The 20,830-nt window shown below is 46.1% G+C and overlaps 1 protein-coding gene across 2 annotated transcripts in view; it reads right to left on the bottom strand.

Moving 5' to 3' along the window:
* Positions 1 to 2,027: 2,027 nt before the first annotated feature.
* The window catches only part of VRK1 (VRK serine/threonine kinase 1), a 59,928-nt gene continuing 41,125 nt past the window's right edge, over positions 2,028 to 20,830 (bottom strand). The window contains exons 12-13 of one of the 2 annotated variants that reach the window (XM_048486123.1): positions 20,240 to 20,365; positions 2,028 to 2,426 (exon numbers count right to left, since the gene is read on the bottom strand). In XM_048486123.1, coding sequence (XP_048342080.1) covers positions 2,320 to 2,426; positions 20,240 to 20,365 — 233 coding nt within the window. In that variant the 3' untranslated portion in view covers positions 2,028 to 2,319. The remainder of the gene's footprint in view (positions 2,427 to 20,239; positions 20,366 to 20,830) is intronic. The other variant, XM_048486124.1, reaches the window with a different exon arrangement.

Here is a 20,830-nt window from a genome sequence, read left to right as displayed (position 1 = left end):
AGGTTGAGAACAGTTTACCAGTCTTGGGAACTACATTCCTAGGCTCTGGAAATGTGAAGTTCCACCAGAACAGGCAGGCCTGTTCTCCAGACTGCTTGGTTTGCTAAAGTAAGTGTGGGGGGGGGGGGGGGGGGAATCACACCTCTGTAGGTCCCCCCCCCCCACACTTTCTTTTGGTAACGGAGCAGGGTTGGAGAACTAGGTTTCCGTTTCTGGTGGGAACTACATTTCCCAGGAGACCCTGGAAAATATAGTTCCCACCAGAACAGGAAGGCCTGCTTAGTTTCCTAAAGTAAGTGTGGGGAGGGTGCCGGGGGGGGGGAAGGGGGAGGTGCCGGGGGGAAGGGGGAGGGGCTGGGGGGATTTAGCGTCCCCCACGTGACCCAAATCTGTGCACCTGGTGCGTGGTGCACCCCCCCATTCCCTGGTAGCTTCACCAGTGCTCTTCAATGACCTTTGAATGTTTACTTTTGATTTAATAAGTGGGTTAATAATTTTGTTATATTTTGATTTAAGATGTGGCCCTCTTTAGGCACTCTAATGTGGCCCGTAAGTGCCAGAAGGTTGGAAACCCTTAACTTACTCAGATGCATAGATACCTGGAAAATTTAAAAACAGATTCCTTTCTTTCCTTTCTTTATATCTTCCCTTTCTCCTTAATGGAGATCCAAAGCTTTAATTGTTCTCCTCTTCTCTATTTTCTCTTCACAACAACCCTGTGAGGTATGTTAGGCTGTGTGTGATTGGTTTAAAGTCACCTGATGAGCTTCCTATTGCCAGCAATAGCACCTCGGCTACAGCCTTTGGCCTGCCTAACATTTCATCCCTGGAAGGATCCTCTTGATCTCTGAACAAACTTTTTGGCAAACACAATGCAGCAGAAAATGGGGACAGATAAGCTCTCTCTTGCACATGGAACATCACTCACATGGACAGAAACTATCATTTTAAAACATTTTCATATCCTAGTTAACCCTTGTTTCAATGATAGCAAAGCACTACTACAAAAATGCATCTTTGTTAAGTATTTGAGTAAAACAGAAGTTGGAGCCAAAAAAAAAGTAAACCCTAAATGTTTCTGTGTATTGTCGAAGGATTTCACGGTTGGATTCAACTGGTCGTTGTGGGTTTTGGTCTGGTAGATCTTGTTCCTAACGTTTCGCCCGCATCTGTGGCTGGCATCTTCAGAGGTGTATCACAGAGGGAAGTCTGTTACACACTGGGTCCAGTCTCAGTGTGTAACAGACACAGAGCGTAAGACTTCTCTCTGTGATACACCTCTGAAGATGCCAACTACATATGCAGGTGAAACGTTAGGAACAAGATCTACCAGACCACGGCCACACAGCCTGGAAAACCCACAACAACAAAACATTTCTCTTCTGAAGCACTGATCAGGAGAAAGAAAGATGATCCGAGTGTCTGAATATTCTTCCAATTGCTTGGTCTTAAATTCTGGCTTATTGAAGGAAATGCCATAACAATGTCAAGATGATCTACTATTGATGAAATATCATTCTGCCTGAAACAGATTTTGTAGACCTTCCATGCATTAGAAGCTTTAATTCCCACAAAGCTTTTTTTATTTAATTTCATTTATTTTATTTTTAGGGTGCAAAAATGGGAAGGCACAGTATTGTAAGATCAGCAACTGCCCACCTCAGGGCCAAATTCTATTTGAGGACTACTAATCAGATTGCTGGTTGCAACGAAGAGACACACAAGAAATGATGGACAGCTTTAGCAAAGGGCTTTATTTGCAATCTCCCCCCACCCCCCTCAAGACAACTCTGGCCAACCCCCCGGTCTTCTCACTATTCTAAGAGTACCACACCCCAAAGCTAACTGAGGCTTAAGGGGGCTAGAAATTCATAAAGTTATGGACAAGGTAGACAAAGTCAACAGAGGACTATTCAGTTGGGTCATATGACTCTCTTATACTAAGCAAGATGTCTTTTTCCTAACTTTGTCTAACTTAGCTGAAACAAGTGACTGGATTCAAACCAGCGATCCCAACAAAACAGATATTAAAATTAAGGTACGATTTTTATTCAAGTGTAATAGAAACTGAACAGGTGCAAAATGTGTGCATACAGCCATTTGTGAATTTTGGAAACATCTGTATTGGTAGGAAACTATACATCCTGTACAGAAAGACGTAAAATATTTATTCTTCCAAGCCCATCTACACAATGGAGAACAGCCTTCTGACAGTCCGCAGACTAAACACTCACAAGAGAAGGGAAACAATGCTAATCCTTTTGCGTGGGTGTGGGGGGAGAATATTAAAAGCAGCAAGCACACATCATTCTGGCTCTCCTACTTCTGGATTCTCTTCTTGGGTTTCACACTTGTCTTGATTTTGGGAGACGTCTTCTGGACTTGGGGCTCGGTCTTCGGCACTTTGGGTTTGGAAGCTCCCATCTCTACAGTTGTTAAGAATAAAGACACAAACGAAACAGTTACCTCAGAACAAGGGTCAGAGTATAATCAAAACATTCTATATTAATACATTTAAAAAGGAACATTCATATTAATTTGCTCATGATATACACGGTATATAAAACGCCCTCACACCAGTTTTAGGGCACTCCTGAGCATTATAAAGTTAATTTATAGCAGTAAAATTCATGGGCATAGTTTATACTATTACAAGCTACATAAACTATAGTTTGATAGGGGAAGTGAAACAGCAGCCTGCAAGAAACATTTACTCTCTACCCCTGGTACGCATGCAGAGAAACTATTTATTGTGTATGTGTATGCGATATACACATACACAAGCAGGTTGCAGCCTCAGTAGAATAACATGTAAGCAGTCAGCAGCTGACACTTCTATCCTGATGTCCTCTTCCTCTACTTCTAACAGCCCATAAGGACTCAAAGGATTGAATCCAGACTAAGTTTTTTTTTGTTCACACAAGGCTCTTTTGCCCAATTGAAGCCTCATGATCTCCCCAAAATGCTGCTGTGGGGGACAGGGGACTCTCCCAAGAACAGCATGAAAGTCAAATCATAGGTCTACAGCAGCGGTTCTCAACCTGGGGGTCAAACGACCCTTTCACAGGGGTCACCAAGGCTCCTGTTGTCAAGGCAGGTGGAGGGAGGAAGGTGGGGGAAGAAAAGCCTGTTGCTGGCTGCCAGAGAGCCAGGCCAAGACGGCATCGAGCTGCGGATCGGGGCCAGCAGCTCAGCTTGCCTCTGCCAGAGACAGAAGCCGCCCAGCCAGCCCTGGAGGGGGGAACACAAGACGTTAGCATCCAGGCAAGGGGAGAGGCGGGAGCTGCGAGGATCCACCTCTCCCGGGCAAAGTACCTCTGAGCGGGCATGAAGGGGTCAAGCTTCTTCTGTGCTTTTCTCCCCCCACCCCGTTCCTTCTTTCCCTCCCTTTTCCTGCCCCAGCGCCTTCTTGAGAATGGCCCCGGCTCACCCCTTCTATTCGCCCCCGCTCTGTTTTTCCTCTCCCACTTTTTCCTGTTCTTGCCCCCACCCCGTTCTTTGTCACTACCCTGCCCATCTCAGTTTCTGGACTTTTAACTTCCTTTCCCCTCCTCAGTCCCAGTCTGAAATGGCTCTCTCTGGGATTTTTTTCCGGTAGTAGCTTCTCTTGTCTCCCTCTCCCTCTTTTGATCTCCCTTTCCTTCTTTTGTCGTGAATCCCTTCTCTCTTCATTATAATCTTCACTTCCAGCCTTGCCTTCTTCCTCCTTGTGTTGGCTTTTCTTCTTTGGTGCAAGCCTTAAGTGTATTTACTTAGATGTAAGCCTCGCTGAGTTCAATGAGGCTTACTCCCAAGTAAGGATTGTTGCTGTTGCCTATCTGTCTGAACAGGAGCAAAGGGTTTGAGGTGTGGTGTGGTGGTGATTTTGGGGTGACCAAGTGAAAAAAAACCAGGCAGATCCATGAGGATCCATGTTTTTGAGCCACTGCGGCGCCTCGGAGCGTGGGAGAAATGATTGCTGAGTTCAGACACGTGGCAAAGGGGTTGAGGTGTGGTGGTGATTTTGGGGTGATCAAGTGAAAAAACCAGGCAGATCCATGAGGATCCATGTTTTTGAAGCAGGTTTTTGGGCCACTGCGGCGCCACAGAGCGTGGGAGAAGCGATTGCTGTGTTCAGACACATGGCAAAGGGGCTGAGGTGTGGTGGTGATTTCGGGGTGACCTAGCGCAAAAACCAGGTGAATCCATGAGGATCCCTGTTTTTCAAGCATGTTTTTGGGCCACTGCAGCGCAGCCCCCCCCCCCCCCCCGCAACCCAATCCCCAGAGGACAGAGCAACCCCGGATCTGGAGGGCAGAGCAACCCCAGCTGGGTGGGCAGGGCTATCTCCCCCATTCTTTCCTCCAATTCAAACAGCCAGGAAAACAGAGCCTTTAGAGCAGGCTCATGGAGGGACACTTCTCTAGATGAACTCATGAACAGTTTAGAGAGATACCGATGAGGGGTCACCAAGCAACATAAGGAATCTTATATTGAAAGAGTGAATTTGGTTTTAGGAAGCAGTTGAGGAAATCCTACCATGGCTCCATAAGGAGAAAGTGCTAAAACTGGAGGAAATTACCCCCCTTCTTCCTGTAGTAAAAATTCAGTCTGTATCCAACTCCAGGGAAATACTCCTCAGTGACTGAGCCTGGTGACTCAAGGGGTGGGGAACAGCTAATGTTCCTGGAGCATCTACTCAGCCACCAGGCTAGGGGTAGAAGGTATGACAAAACTCAGACTCAACAAAAGTACAGATCTACTATGGCAACCATAGAAGTGGCTCAGCTTAGACGTCTTATACCAGACTTGCTTGTACTCTGAACCCAGTGGCTTGAATGTGTGCTTAAGAAACAGTCCTCTACTCTGACCTGGCAATATTACAGAATTGGGGTGGTATGGCTGCAACACAGGTTGAGTGGGGCCAGCTGAGCTCCCCCCTTCCCCCGAAACATACAAAATTAGCCATGCTTTGACATTTATAGCACCTATGACCTTCTGGCTGTGTGTGTCTTGGTAGACCCGTTAAGTTGGAAAGTGCGTGTGCACTTAATATTCAAACGGAACCATTTTTTTAAAAAATTGATGGTTGTTGCAGAACGCCCATCCACCTTCTAAATATGAACTTTTCCAAAAAAATCATTTGGAAATCTGATTGGGAGATAAATCGGTAGACAGACAGGGACAAGAAGTGATGTTGGAACAAGAACCACACGTATATTTCTAGTTATTTTCCCACACTCAATGCTCAAGTTCAGAAGTGGCCCAAACATGAGCCTAAGGGATTGCCCATAGTAACTTTGTGTCTAAATCACTTTGAGCACACAGCAACATAAAGACTGGCCTCAATGGACTTAGAAGGACAAAACTGTTTGGAATTGCACTGCAAGGCTTTAATGTTGTTTATTTCATCCATATAAGTTTTATGAAAACCAACCTGATCATGTGATCACTGAATGCAGGCATGAAGGCTTATTTTTCACCATTATGTTGATATTTGCTCTAGGATGAACAAACTGGCATCACATTAATGAAAAGCAAATGAAAGGGGAAAATAATTAAGGCCCTTTTAAATTCCAAAGGAAGACATGGAAGGCCTGTGAAATAAATTTTCTCACAACGAAACTGCAACCCCCCCCCATTTTTTTTTTGCATTTCAAACACATACAAGGGAGGAGAAAATGGTGTCAAGATCACAATAACCATTTCCAACAGGCCACAAAATGAGCCAATGGGACACCAGAAAGAATTCCCAACATCAAATATTCAATCTTGCTTCCGTAACACAAGAAAATCGCAGAGCTGTCTTGCTGAATACACATCTGTATACTGTGAAAGCATACAATGTTTATTTCAACATGAAACCCCTGCAACTAGCAGTTTAATAGAAGGAAATACCCAGTACAGTCTGTGTGAGCTGTGATTGAAGGCCGGTCTTTAGAAACTAAGGACTCCTTTGGATTCGCACAACAGTATGGTGCAAAGAAAAAGTGAACTCAATGAAGTGAAAATTACAAGCCTGCAAGGTATATGTGCTGGATAAACTGGGTACAAGAAATTGCGAAACCATAAGCTTGGGTGGACACTGTACATTTGCAAAATACTGGCATTTGGTTTAAAAGGGCTAACTCGCCTGTGGATAATCTCAGTTTGGGGATTTCCCACCACTTCTCCCTTGGGATCTCTTTTCTATTGCCCAACTGGCTAACAAATAGAAGGAAATCTATAACAAAAGGAAGTCGATGTCTGTGTGGCAGGCATTAACTGATCAGAAAATAAAGCTAGGACTTTCAAAACTGGCCACTGGTTTCAAGACGATCATGCGAGTTACCGTGCCAAAAAATTAAGGAAAAATTGATAATCTGGCCCAGATTAACTCCAGATCATTTCTCTGCATTTTGCAAGGGAAGCAACAATTGTCTTGGTTGACTTAGCCCACCACAAAATGAAGCTAAGAGTTTCAAAACTGGCCACTGGCTTCAGAATTATCATGAGCATGGTGGTGCCAAAAATGAAGATATCCTGGCCAGATTATCTCTAGAATATCCCTCTCTATCTAGGTAAGGGGAGAGGTTTCCCAGGTTCAACCCCCCCCCCTTACAAATCCGAAGCTCCATCCCGTTTGTGGGGGTTTTTTTGTATTTTTAGTGTTTTTCAGTTTTTGACCTGCAGGGGGCACAATGTTTAGGCTAGCGCAGCACCAAAATTTCAGGGATTTTTCAGGAGGCTCCCCTGATGATACCACCCAGGTTTGGTGAGGTTTGGTTCAGGGGGTCCAAAGTTATGGACTCCCAAAGGGGGTGCCCCATCCTCCATTGTTTCCAATGGGAGCTAATAGAAGATGGGGGCTACACCTTTGAGGGTCTGCCCCCCGAACCCACCCCATTAAAAATCAATACCTATGTCACTGCTCTCTATTTGCAATGGAAGCAGCAGAAAGGTGGAGGCAGCCAAGACTCTGTTTCTCTCTGTGTGTAAAGTATATTGTCTCCCTTATAAAACAAACCTTCAAACAAGCTCACCAATTAAGAGATCTTCTTGAGACTGATGCTCTCGGGAATAATAAGAGGAAGCTGTCACGTAAAATGTTATGAAACCTGTTTGCTACATGGCTACAAGCTTGCGTCACTTCAAATCCTTATCATCTACAGGACATATATAAAGAATATCTCTGAGAACGGTACATTGGTACTTACCCTGAAGGGGCCTTCTCTTGTAGGCAGGAGACCTTCTCGGTGGGTGATTACCACACCCTCTCAGGGAGGCAGGATCAAACGTCATTTCCTGTTCAGGCTAGGACTCACTCAACTTCCCCAGTAAACTCCTGACTGAGCAGTAAAAGTAGCAATTATGAACATATAGAGTAGAACAGGAAGAAAGGACGTAATAACATCTCAACTTTAGAGGTGGAAACAAGGTTCAACTTCAACATAGTTGACGAAGAGAGAGGGGGGCAGGTGAAAAGGTTTCCTTAACCTACAACTGTTGAAAACATTTCGGTCGCTATGCGTGCATGGAAGGGACGAAGAATTCCGCCTGCTGTCCACAAGAGAAGGCCCCTTCAGTGGTAAGTACCAATGTACCGCTCTCTTTGTAGGAGGAGACCTTCTCGGTGGGACCTCCCCAAGCCAGTGTCCCCAAAAATGGGTGGGCTACCGCTTAAGCTGGTCCAGTATGTTCTCAAGAACTCTGTGGCCGAAGACTGTTTCGCCGCCTACGATTGTAGCTCTTGTAATGTTTAACGAAGGATGAAGGGCTGGCCCAGATGGCTGCTCTGCAGATTTGTTCGAGTGTTGCCTTGTTATGAAAGGCTGCGTTGGTTGAGGTGCTTCGCGTGGAGTGGGCGGTGATGCCCCCGGGAACCGGCAGATCAAGGGCCTTGTGGGCCTCCACGATGCATGACCTAATGGCCGTACTGATGGCCGCGGAGGACATTCGGTGTCCCAGATTGGGGACGAGATGTTAATGAAAAGGGATTGAGTCTGTCTGAGGTCTGCCGTTCGAAGAATGAAGGCCTCAAGGGCCCTTTACGTGCCTAGTGTGTGCCACGTACGTTCCCGTGGATGCGCCGGTTTGGGACAGAAGTTAGGTAAGACAATGTCTTGTTGCAGATGAAAGGCGCGTGGACGCCGCCTTTGGGTCTAAAGCAAGGTGGGGTCCGTGATAGGGAATCACCTGGTCCTGGTGGAATACACATAGGTTGTGGGGTTAACCGAAGTGCGCTTGGAGTTCGATACCCTTACGAAGCTGAGGTGATGGCTACCAGAAAGATTGTTCTACATATGGAGCCATCGCAGGTGGGATTGACTGGAATCGGCTCGGCGGGGAGGCTGTAAGGGCCGCCAAGACTGGCAGGTGCAGGCTACCACAATGGGAAATCTGTGGATTGATTGGTGGCTGTTGTTGTTGAACTCCCTTAAGGAAGCCGAAAGGACGCCGGATGTTGAGACGGGTTTCAGGCCGCGAGGTAATTGGCACACCAGTGGACAGAGCCGCCACCTGTCGCCTGAGGGTGTTGTTTCTGAGGCCCCTCCGGTACCCGCTGGCCCTGGAAGGAATTCCAGGATGGAGGCAAGGCTACGGATGGATCAGTAGGGTCAATCTGTTGTGTTCTGGCCCATGTCACTTAAGCATCTCCAGGTTGGAGTTATATAGTCTCACTGTGGAGGGGCGGCCGGAGTCCATCATGGTTTTGATGACGTCTGTTGAGTAGCCCTTGCTAGTTAGAAGTTGCACGCCACGCAGCCAGGCGGTCACACACAGCCAGCCGGGTCCGATGCTGCCGGAGGGGCCCTTGCAGAAGTAGGCGAAATCCGGACGTGACCGGGAGGTGGAATGGAGGAGAGATCGCTATTTCCATTATTGCCGAAAACCAAGGTCTTCTTTGGCCAGAATGGTGCCACTAGGATGGCCTCTGCTCTTTCTGTTCCTTATTCGCCTCCAGTAGTTTTGGTGCATTACCGCAGTTGGGGAAATCTGCAGAGGAGGCCTGGGGGCCACGGAGCCATCAGAGCTGGCCCACTTCTGGAGAGCCTGGGTGATGAAAACGAACCGAAAAAAGAAGATCGGTATTTCCGCGCCAAGCCGCCTGTAGCTTGAATAGGTCTACTCTTGGGTTGCCGTCAACCGATGGTGATCTGGTGGAAGATCGACTCTGTTGGAGTGCCCATTCGGCAGGAGAGACCGTTATCAGGCTCAACCAATCGGCGCTTAGGCTGGAGTTTCCCCTGATGTGTCTCGGCCTGCAGGCTCAGTAAAACGTGCTTCCTCTGCCCAGGTGCGAGTGATCTTTGGTCTCTTTGTGAAGTCTGGAGGACCGAGAGCCGCCCTGGTGATTCAGGGTAGGTCTTGGCCGCTTCACGCTTCGTCCGCTTTGACGAGGATCGCAGGTTTGTTCTTCAGTTTGGTGCTGAAGTGTTGGCGGGCTAAGAGTATGGCACGTAGCTCGAGCAGGTTGATTGGCAGTGAGGATGGCGAGGTCGGCCACTTGCTCCCTGTACAAATTCGTCCTCCCAAGGTTGCCCCCCAACCTTCCGGAGAGACTTGCATCCGTGGAACATCTGGATCAGGGTCTTGTTCGCGATATATTTTGCCTTGTGAGAGGTGGGATCTCGGATGGTCCACCTCAACGAACGGTCTTGTCTTGAGTGGACTTGAGGGATGTTCAGGAGTCTGGTCCTAAGCTTCTGTAGAATAGTCCCATTGATAGGGTCGCAGGTGAAGCTGGAGAGACTCCTGGGAGTGGAATCTGCTCCACTGGATCAGGCCTCCTAAGGTATTGGCTGTCATGACTCCCAGTGACCTTGGATAGGAAACAACAGGGAAGCAACTCCTGATCTGATGACTGTGGGTTACCATGTGAATTAATATTCCTTGAGGATCTTCTCCTCTGGGACCTAAGAGGGAATTTCGACTGTATCTTATGAAGGCCCCCAGGTGAACCAATTGTTGGGCTGGCAGAAGGTGACTCTTTTTCCAGATTGGACTCAGGAAACCCGCTGCTCTGGTAGGACCTGGTATGGTACGAGATTCAGGTCTCGGCGGGCAGTTTGTGACGCACTCTGGATCGCATCAGAAATGTCGCCGAGGTAGGGTGTATGTATGCCCTGTTGCCGCGAGGAGAGTAATGGGACTCCAGTAGGAGCTCTCGGTGAAGACTCTCGGTGCTGTGGCTAGTCCGGAACGGTAACGCGCGGAACTGGAAGTGTTGGTCTCTCTAGACAGAATCTGGAGGAATCTGGGCGGTGGAGGGGCGAATGGGGACGGGGAGGTAGGCCTCAGTGAGGTCCAAAGTGAAGTTAGGAAGTCCCCTGGGCGCAGGGCTTCCGCAGGGATGGATCTCAGAGATTCCATCTTGAACCTTTTCAGGTGAATGAATTTGTTTACTGTACGTAAATTGAGGATGGATCTCCAGCCCCCGTTTTTCTTGGGGACTGTAAAAAAGTGTGAGTAGTGACCTGGAGCATTTCTGCGAGGTTGGGACCGGTTCTATGGCTTTTATGGATAGCAGGTGGATGACTGCTGAGCGGGTTCTGGTCGCCTTCTCTGGTCTGGAGCTGATTGGAGATTGAAGGAAGTTGGCGGGGGCAGTTTGAGAAATTCTATGGTGTAGCCGACTGAAACCACTTCCTGAGACCAAGCGTCCACATGGTCTCCTCTCCACTGATCTCCGAAGTTGAGAAGGCGGGCCCCCACTGGGAGGGAGTCGGAGTCAAGATCTAGGGGTGGGGTCTGGTCTGGGGCTTTTGTCGAATTTGTTTTGTGGTCTGAAGTTGCCTCTCCTACGAAAGGAGCCTCTGCTTGGCCAGGATGAGTTTCGATTGTCCTTGTGTGGATGTTGGAAGAGCTTTTGGGGGCGAAAGTTATTTCTGGGCCAGGAGCCCGACCCGCTAGACTGTACATACTTGGGCATGGTTTTCTTATGGTCTTTTGACTCTACGAGGATGTCATCTAGTTCCTTGCCGAACAGTCTTCCCCCTTGAAATGAATAGCCGGCTACGATCGATTTAGATTGGTTGTCGGCTTGCCAAGTCCTAAGCCATGCGTTGCGTCTGGCTACTATGTTAGACGCCATGGAGCGGGATGATAGGATCAGCAAGCGCCTAGAGAGGCATCAGCAATGAATGAGGCCGCAATTTCTGATCCTCTAGGTCACCCTGCACTTACTCCTGGGCTTCTGGAGGGAGTAGCTCCATGCGCGAAGCTAGCCAGACCAGAATGGCTCTGAGACTGTGGGAGGCGGGGGCTATGGCCTTCATGGCGGCCAGGGCCAGGGATTCAGGGAGAGCCGCTCTGAGTGCTGCCTCAGACCTTTTGGTCAAGGGGGTCCTGAGGTTCCCCTCCCCTCGCCTTTGGATACCAGTCCGGCAGATTGAATGGCCACCTATCGGGCTGTCTACCAGCGGGACCTTCAGGAGGTCCTCCACGAACTCCGGTACTTGCATATAATTTGCGGGCATTGGGCTAACAGGTGTTTGTTAGTGTTAGGGTCTCCCCACTCTTTCCTAATCTTTTTTTTATGAAGAATTCCGGGAGTGGGAGGATAGCGATTTGGACTGTTCGGTCCCTGTGGGAAGAACGCTTTTGCTTGCCCCGGGGACGCTTCTTTCGATGTTGGTAGGGGTGGTTGAGGTGGATGGCTCGATCAGTTTCATGGATCCTGCAGTTCTAAGGCAGCCACCGCCTTAGCTGTATCATTTGTGGAATTGGAGGTCCTCTGGATTAAAACATTTATAGGACTGGATCTCACGAGGAGGTCTCCACGGCGACTTCCTCCTCGCGGTCAGAGAAGTGCTCCAAGGAGAAGCTGGATCAGGCCTCTGCTCCTGGTGTTCCTCTCCACCCTCTGAGGGGGGCGCTGCGTGCACCGGGGATCGAGTGGGATAGCCTCTCCGAAGCTTGCCCTTGGCTCCGCGGCAGAAAGAGCTGGTGCGTTGGAGAGGAGGCGGAGTGCCAGGTAGCCCTGATCCTGCCCTTGGGCCAGGCCTCCTATATGATCTTCTATGGCCCTCTGAAAAGCCGGATGGGAATTCGCCGGAGGCTGCCTGTCCGTCCCCTGGGGGGGGGGGGCGCCAGCTGGATAGTTGTCTTTCCTCATCGGAGATCCTCCGCCGATCGCCTTCTTGCCTAGTCTTGGGAGAGGCGGATGATCCGGCGCCAAGGCTGCCATCGCTGATGGGGCCTCATCGGTGAGTTGCGCCTGTCTGAAGTGTCTCCTCGGCTGCTCTGGAAGAGCAGCGGGAAGGAGCCGGGCCCGGCGCCGACTTGTTCAGCTTGGCCGGAGGTTCGCTGTGACCGCCGCCGGTTTTGGTGCGCTTTGGCAGTTGCGGTCACATGCCGCTGCTTGCAGCCTCACCAGCCGCCTTCAGAGAGGGTCAAGGGCTGGCTGCAACGGAGGGCTTATGCTGCGCGAGGCGCACACGCTGTCGCTGGGAAGGTTCTTTTGAGGCTCGGGTGCTCTTCGGCCACTCACTCGCGCGAAGGACTCCCTGGGGAGAGACTTCTGTCATCCCAAGTGAAGGCGGAAGGGAGAGCAAAAGGTGGGAAAGGAGGAACGAGGGAATTAGAGGAAATTCCCAAGCCTCCTTGTAGAATGAGATAGAATAAGGTTACAGAGGGATTTTAGACTTGGAGAGAGAGAAGACAGAGAAAAGGGAAGGATTTTTTTAGAAAAAGGCTAAAGGAGTCCAAAGGATCCGTGCACTCCCTGTCAGGCAGGAAATAGAACTGGGGAAGTTGAGTGAGTCCTAGCCTGAACAGGAAATGACGTTTGATCCTGCCTCCCTGAGAGGGTGTGGTAATCACCCACCGAGAAGGTCTCCTCCTACAAGAGAAGGCCTTCTGAATCAAGCCAGAATACCAAACATGGACACAGACATGACACATAACTATGCCTTTTCATACAGTCCTTGCATTGATTGAAGACCTGCATGTTAACCACGGGTGGCTCTCCTTTAAAAACATTTGGTCTCCCTGAACCATGAAGAGATGATAGCTATGCACTTGCAAACAAATTTGTAATAGAGACTGCATACAATCTTGACGAGCTTAGCGAATTCATGCATGGAAAAGAGTCAAATTTAATATTGGACCAAAGGAACATTTTTGAAGGAAGCACAGATGGCGGTTTCAATAAGAATAGAGGCCTATCTTTCACAGACACTCCAGGTGGAACAAGAAAGTCTATTTCCACCCAAGGTCTGCCAGAAAAGTATGAGCACTCTTGCTGTTGCTTCAGAAGATAGCAATACAACTTGTTTAGGGAGAGAGTTGACTCATCCAATACTCAAATTATTGATAAATATGTCATGTGTCAAACATGCTGACAAACCAATTTGAAGTATCAGTAGAAGAATGTCATGACATTTTCAAAGAGTGCAGACCCACTGTATGGGATGAGTGTATCGCGTGGAAGTTTTGGACCACACAAAGCAAAATTCATAAAGAAATAATTAAGGCTAAAGGAGCTACCATTATGTTAGCGGAGGACTTCTGACAACCACAGCATTATTCTCCAAGAATCTAGAACTGATGAGTTGCAGCCCTGCATCAAATCATTGTACATTTATAGTAGACTCAAAAAAACTGTTCTGAAGGAAAATAATGCAAATCGAACTTGTGGGTTATGCTACAGTTAGTGCAACAAACCGTGCTATAAATCCAACAGAGAAGGATGGGAAACAATGGAACTGCTATGCTGGAAGATCCACACGACTCAGTATTTCCAAATGTAACACACCGTACTTAAGTCAAAGGGCTATTATCTAAAATGATGCTGTAGAACCCTCAAATATCTTCCAATTTACAGCAAGCCTATGAATTAATGATTTCCAAAACGTTCTAGTTCAGGGGTAGGGAACCTGCGGCTCTCCAGATGTTCAGGAAGTACAATTCCCATCAGCCTCTGTCAGCATGGCCAATTGGCCATGCTGGTAGGGGCTGATGGGAATTGTAGTTCCTGAACATCTGGAGAGCCGCAGGTTCCCTACCCCTGTTCTAGTTAATAGCCTTGCTCTGGTCTTGCAAACTGAGGGTTGCGGCTTCCCTGATTCAGTCCAACAATCTAATCCTGTGTCTTTTTTTCTGCTGCCTTAAACTTTTCTTAGCATGACTGTCTTCTCTGTTTATTCCCGTCTTCTTATAATGGGATCGAAGTCATTTTAGCCACTTGCTTCAGTTTAATAATTTTAGCTTCGTTTTACTTCAGGGTTCATTTGATCTAGAACACATTCAAACATCTTTTGGGTGGTTCATAGGATCCATAAAACTCTCCACCAACACCATGTTTCAAATGAACCTAATTTCCGCCTGTCAGCTTTCTTCATTATCCGGCTTTCAGACCCATACATAATAATAGGGAATACTATGGTATGAATTCTCTTGAAGCAGCAGTGGCGTAGTGGTTAACAGCAGGTGTATTCTAATCTGGAGGAACCGGGTTTGATTCCCCGCTCTGCCGCTTGAGCTGTGGAGGCTTTTCTGGGGGAATTTAGATTAGCCTGTGCACTCCCACACATGCCAGCTGGGTGACCTTGGGCTAGTCACAGTTCTTCTGAGCTCTCTCAGCCCCACCTACCTCACAAGGTGTTTGTTGTGAGGGGGGAAGGGCAAGGAGATTGTAAGCCCCTTTGAGTCTCCTACAGGAGAGAAAGGGGGGATATAAATCCAAACTCTTCTACTTCTTCTTGATCCTGATTGCCAGTAACATATTCTTACCCCTTTCCAGCTTCTTCATGGCTGGCCTTCCCAGTCACAACCTCCTTCTAATGTCTTGGTTGCAGTCATTATACCTCATTAACATAAGAGTAATTATAGGCCATGCAGCAGACCAGATAGTTCCGATTCCAAGAATTCCTATAATCTCTACAGACTTCCAATTTTCATTTAAAAGGCTTCAACTGACCCATTCAAGTAAGTTCTGCAATGAACTTAACATCAATAAACTTAAGGATGCTCATTAAAAAATTGTTGGAATTGATTTGCAAAAGTCTTGTTTGTGCACACAGTGAACTTCATGTAGGATGCTCAAGAGTGTGACAGAGAAGCAAACTAATTATTTTTAGCTCCTAATGGTATGGCCATGAATGTAAATATAAGAAAGCCTTACTACCATCAATAATTGTTTTGCTCCTTAATTTCCATAATTAATTGTTGATATCGGAAGCATAATTATTTATTTGTTATATTTAGCATGCACACAAAGATTTAAAATTGTTGCAAATAACTCAAATGTACTGTTAGATCAACTAAACTAGTGTAATGTCACATTACCAAATATATACCCAAAAATACATATTACTTTACATTTTTAATAAAACTAATTAAAACCCAAATACTGCATGTTTTTAAATTAAGGAGTTTTAATTGATTTTCTTAAAAGAACAGCCTCATTTATGGTCAAAATGTACTGAAAATAACTTCCACAGGAGAAAAATATGGCCAAAGCTGCTTTTGGAATGAGCCCATCAGGCACAAGGGCAGAGCCCCTATGAAATAATGTTGTAAATGCAGCTATGAGGCTGGTGAGCAAAGAAAGAAGAGACTGCCCCCTCCCCCCCAAAAAATAGCATAAACAGGTACATCTTAACTCAGTACACAATGAAGGGAAATGTCACTGTGATGTAGTGGTTACAAAATAAAACTGAGAAAACCCAGATTTTAACTCTGCCATGAAATAAACTTGATGATTTTGAGTCCATTACTATGTCTCATTCTACTACCATGTTTCCCCCCAAAATAAGACGGTCTTATATTAATTTTTGCATCAAAAAAAGCATTAGGGATTATTTTCGGGATAGGACTTATAGTTGGGGAAATACGGTACCTTCACAATTCATTAAGGTGGGCTCTCGGCAACTCGTTGCTTCCCCTGTCACGCAGACAATAAGCTGCATCCCCACATTGGCAGGGAGCACAGGCTGGTCCTACTCAGTGATCTGTAACTTCACCGGGAGGGCTTATTTTTTGGAGGAGGGCTTATATTTTTAACATCCTCCAAAAATCCTGAAAAATCATGATAGGGCTTATTTTTGGGGTAGGGCTTATTTTCGGGGAAACATGGTATATCCACAGGACTATCTGTAAGAATGAAATAGGCTGGCAGGGAATCATGTATTCTGGTCCTTGGAGATGGTGAGATAAAAAGTTAAATAGACACAATTTAAATATCCAGGATATCTGTGTTGAGACATACTGCTTTTCAGTCAAATCATGGGTGACTAGAAAAATCAAGAGTCTAAATTAGTGAAAGGGTCCTCTCTAAAGGATGTCACAGCACCAAGAAAGGCCAGCAAAACTGTAGAGAAATTTAATAGAAGGGGCACACGATAGGAAAAGCAGCTGGCTCTAAGGACAGGGCATATGGCCCCAAGTGCTCAACTCACCATTTCTGATAGAGAGCTGACGACTCACTGCAACTGAATCCCTGTCAGCTTTTGTTCATCGTGCCACAGATACCAAGGCCACCAAGAAAACAAGAAGTTTTCTCACCTGAAATCTCTCCTTTTATGCACCTCTCCCTCACATAACCCCCAAGCTCCAATCTGAGTTAGATCACATATGTTTTTGAAAAATTCTGCTAAAATTCTAAAGCATTCAGCCCAGAAGGCTCTGCTAAACTGGCGCCGCTACACAGTGGAAGCAGACAATGGGAGATTGAAGAACCATTAGCAACCACACCAAAAAAACACACTTTTCAATCTAATAGAGTTAGTCACAACAAATAAGAGGGTTGAACAAGAAGCATTTCTGTGTTAGAGCTGTTTGCCTCTGCTATTGAAATTGTGCTTTGTAACCTTGATAATTTGGGGGGGGGGGGGATAATGCAATAAATATTTTCCTACCCTGCTTAACTGTACTAAATAGAGAATACAATATCTCAAGGCACTCCACTCTAATCACTGAGGGCCACTTTTACATTTTACCGGCTCGAGTGGGCTGTATGGATAGGTTAGTCATGAAAAAAATTATTTCCATTTTAACTCAGTTTTCTTTTTAAGTCATTCACTATTAACCTACTTTTTTCTCTGAACAGTACACAGCACACACTTCATACCTACTCTGAGTTCCTCGCCCTCTTTCTTCTGTCTTATTTGTGTGTGTGGGGGGGGGGGGCAGCTTTCCTGTCTCATCTTCCTGATAAATTGTGGTGCAAAGTCACCCAAGGCTTTCACCTTCCCAACAATTCAAACACTGAATATGTTTCAAGGCCAACTGAACACAACAGCAGCACTACCCGCACATTACACTGGTGAGAATGGGCTGGGAAATTTCAGGGGGAAAGTGTATCCAATGAAAATTAAATATCTCTTCATATTACAAGAAACTGGCATGATCTACATGGCAGTGTAGGCCACTGAAAGATTTACCTAGGCACAGACAAGTCATGTTAACATGGCACCAAACTTTACCTCACGTTGCTGAATTCAGAGACAGAAACAACAGCGGAGGAGTACTCCCAGCTCTGTTATCAGATTTCAATCACTTATTTCATAGGTGTCAAAATTGCGGCCCTCCAAATGTTGTGGACTACAGTTCCCATCATCCCCTGCCAGCATCATGCTGGCAGGGGATGATGGGAACTGTAGTCCATAACATTTGGAGGGCCGCAATTTTGACACCTGTGGCTTATTTAGACTGTATACAAACAGGGTGAGGAGAACTATGGCCACATTTATTGGGAGTTCCTCAAGTAGACACAGCTATCTTTTAAATAGAGCTGGCCAGCAAGTGTTAGATTTGAGTTTTTCAACAAGGAAGAAATATAGAGTCACCGATGCCATTGCACATGCAGCGTAGCAAGAATAAGGAATATTTTGCAATTGCTTGTTTCGATCCCCAGGCTACATCATTGTATTTTAACTGTCACTTGGGCCAGTAATGAGTTTGTTTCTTGAAGTAAAACCATCAAAAGTTGGTTTAAAAATATCCCTTCCCCACTGGTTTAGATATTCAGGTGGCTTATTATTTTCTGTTATTAAAACGGAACACATGAAGCAGTCACAGTTAAAAGATCAGCAATCACACAGCAGTAGCGTTGAAGTCCGTTAACTGAAAAAAGCAGCGTCCACATTAATATACACACAAACAAAAGAAGCACAATCATCTGGGAAGAAAGATGTGTGCCTTTACCGGGCACCAGAAGCTTAACATTATTTAATTTATTTATATCCCATTCTTTCCCCCATGTAGGAATTCACAGCAACTTACAGCATTGTTTCTTGTTCTTTTTTGGTTAGGCGCGTGAGGCTGACAGTTCGGTGACTGACTCCAAGGACACCTAACAAGCTTCCACGGAAGAACAGGGATTCAAACCTGGGCCTTCCAGACTCTAGTCTAACATTTTAAGCACTACAACACCCTTGCTTGGTGGATGAATATGAGGAAGGAACACAACAGAGAAAGCAACAGAGAAGGCAGAACTACAAAACTGGACATCTGCAGATGATCTTCTCTGAAGGATAAGATCCGCTGTGATTGAGGCTAAGGCTTGTACTTCAATCTTACAGGCTTGTCCCTCCTCAAACATCCCACTGGTAACAGAGTCATTTAACCAACAGGCCTCCTCTTGGGGATGATCGTAGCTTAGAGACCAGTCTGTAGTATTTAGAACAGTGGTTCTCAACCTTCCTAATGCCGCGACTCTTTAATACAGTTCCTCATGTTGTGGTGACCCCCAACCATAAAATTATTTATGTCTCAGTTCCTAAGACCATTGGAAATATGTGTTTTCCAACGGTCTTAGGCGAGCCCTGTGAAAGGGTCGTTTGACCCCCAAAGGGGTCGCGACCCACAGGTTGAGAACCGCTGATTTAGAAGAAAAAAGGAGGATTTCATCCCCCGGCTTTCTCTACCTTAAGGGAGCCTCAAAGTAGCACACAATCATATTCCCCTCCTTTCTGCACAACAGGGGCCTTGTGAGACCGAGATAGTTCTGAGAGAATAGTGACTGGCCCAAGGTCACCCAGCCATCTTCACGTGAAGGAGTGGGGAACCAATCCTGCTTCCTCAGATTAGAGTCCATCACTCTTAACCCATCCAGCATGGTGCAGGGGTGAAGGGTAACGGACTCTAATCAGAAGAACTGGGTTCAATTCCCTGCTCCTCCACATAAAGCCATCGATCTATTTGATGTTGGAACGCTGCATTTAATTTAATTTTAATGGGGTTGGTTTTAACAATATAGAGCCATTATTTAATGTTTATTTATATTTGATACTGTGGATTTTACTGTGCTCTATTTATTGTTTGTTCACCGCCCTGAGCCCCTCGGGGGAGGGCGGTTTATAAATACAATAATAAATAAATAAATAAATAAAGTGACCTTGGCTCAGTCACAGTTCTCACAGAACTCTCAGCCCCACCTGCCTCACAGGGTGCCTGTCATGGGGTGAGAGGGAATGAGACTGTAAGCATGGTGTAGTGGTTAAGAGCAGGTGGAACCGGGTTTGATTTCCCACTCTGCCATCTGAGCTGTGGAGGCTTATCTGAGGAATTCAGATTAGCCTGTACACTCCAACACACGCCAGCTGGGGAATTTGGGCTAGTCACAGTTCTTCTGAGCTCTCTCAGCTCCAGCTACCTCACAGGGTGTTTGTTGTGAGGGGGAAGGGAAAGGAGATTGTAAGCCCCTTTGAGTCTCCTACAAGAGAGAAAGGGGAGATATAAATCCAACTCTTCTTCTTTGAGGCTCCTTTCAGTAGAGAAAAGTAGATAAAAACCAACCCTCCTTCTTCTACATGTTGGCTTTAGTGCTAAATACTCTTTGGTGATAAGGCTGGAGAAGTCTTGCTTTCAACAGTTCTGCTGACATTGCACAGGAGATCAAAAGTTATCAATTAGGCCCAAATAGTCCCAAATTGTTTTATAGTCTGGATGACTCCCTTTTCTTAAAATAACTCCTTAACTTTACATTCACTCACTGTTGTAAATGGTGGTTGCTGCTGCTAGCCTCTGGCTGAAACCTGCTGTGATGAACAGGTCCTGGGGAGTCAGCACTACCTGACGGTGAATTGGATAAGATAGGAAAGGATAAAAATGAGAATGGGGAGGAAAATGAATAGTGGGGAAGGGAACCACCACTACAGCAAACTCACACTAGCTCTATAGGATGGGCACCCATCAGAGTCCACAGTGACTGCTTGCAGAGAGCTGCAATTTCCCTAAAATTAGCCAGCAAAAATAATCACATTTATTACAAAACTAGATCACCTCTGATTTTCACCAAGGTTACCATAAAGGCAAAGGGGAACATTTGACTTACTAGGCGCAGCACGCTTTCTTTTGGGGGCGGTTTTCACTTCATTCGTAGCTGTTTCAGTATCATCTTCAGCAGCAGCAGCTGAGCCTGATGTGGCAGCTAATTTTCTTCTGGCCTGCCCCCGCCCCCACAAAAAAAAACACCAAGTTTTACACAAAGCAGAAAAATACATCCAGGCAAGCAACACAAAGACAAGGCACTACAATAAACTGCTATGAGTATTTTGATATCACATTCCCCCTCTCTACCCCCTAGAGGCAATCCACTCAACATATCTACAGCAGTAGGAAAAAAATGTAACAATAAACACAGCACGAATTCTTTATTTTGATAGTTCTAAAAAACCTGAAATTCTTATACAGGTTCCTATTTTCGTTTATTCGGAAGAAAGTTTTAGTTTAATTATCCAAATGATGTAGTCGGATTATTCCCAAAAGCATGAATTGCAATACACACTTTCTGGTATTTCTGAATCTTTCAGTTTTCATTTAATTTTACTTCAAGGTTCTAGTCTTCATTAGTACAAAGAAACCTTTTCCTTTCACAAGGAAGGATGAGGAATTGAGGAGGCCATGGCATTTGAGCTCTGGAAAG

The sequence above is a fragment of the Sphaerodactylus townsendi genome, linkage group LG02 (genome assembly GCF_021028975.2).
Source record: "Sphaerodactylus townsendi isolate TG3544 linkage group LG02, MPM_Stown_v2.3, whole genome shotgun sequence".
NCBI classification, from domain to species: Eukaryota; Metazoa; Chordata; class Lepidosauria; order Squamata; family Sphaerodactylidae; genus Sphaerodactylus; species Sphaerodactylus townsendi.
Note: the sequence above shows the minus strand (reverse complement) of the source record. Positions and strands in the feature narration are given on the sequence as shown.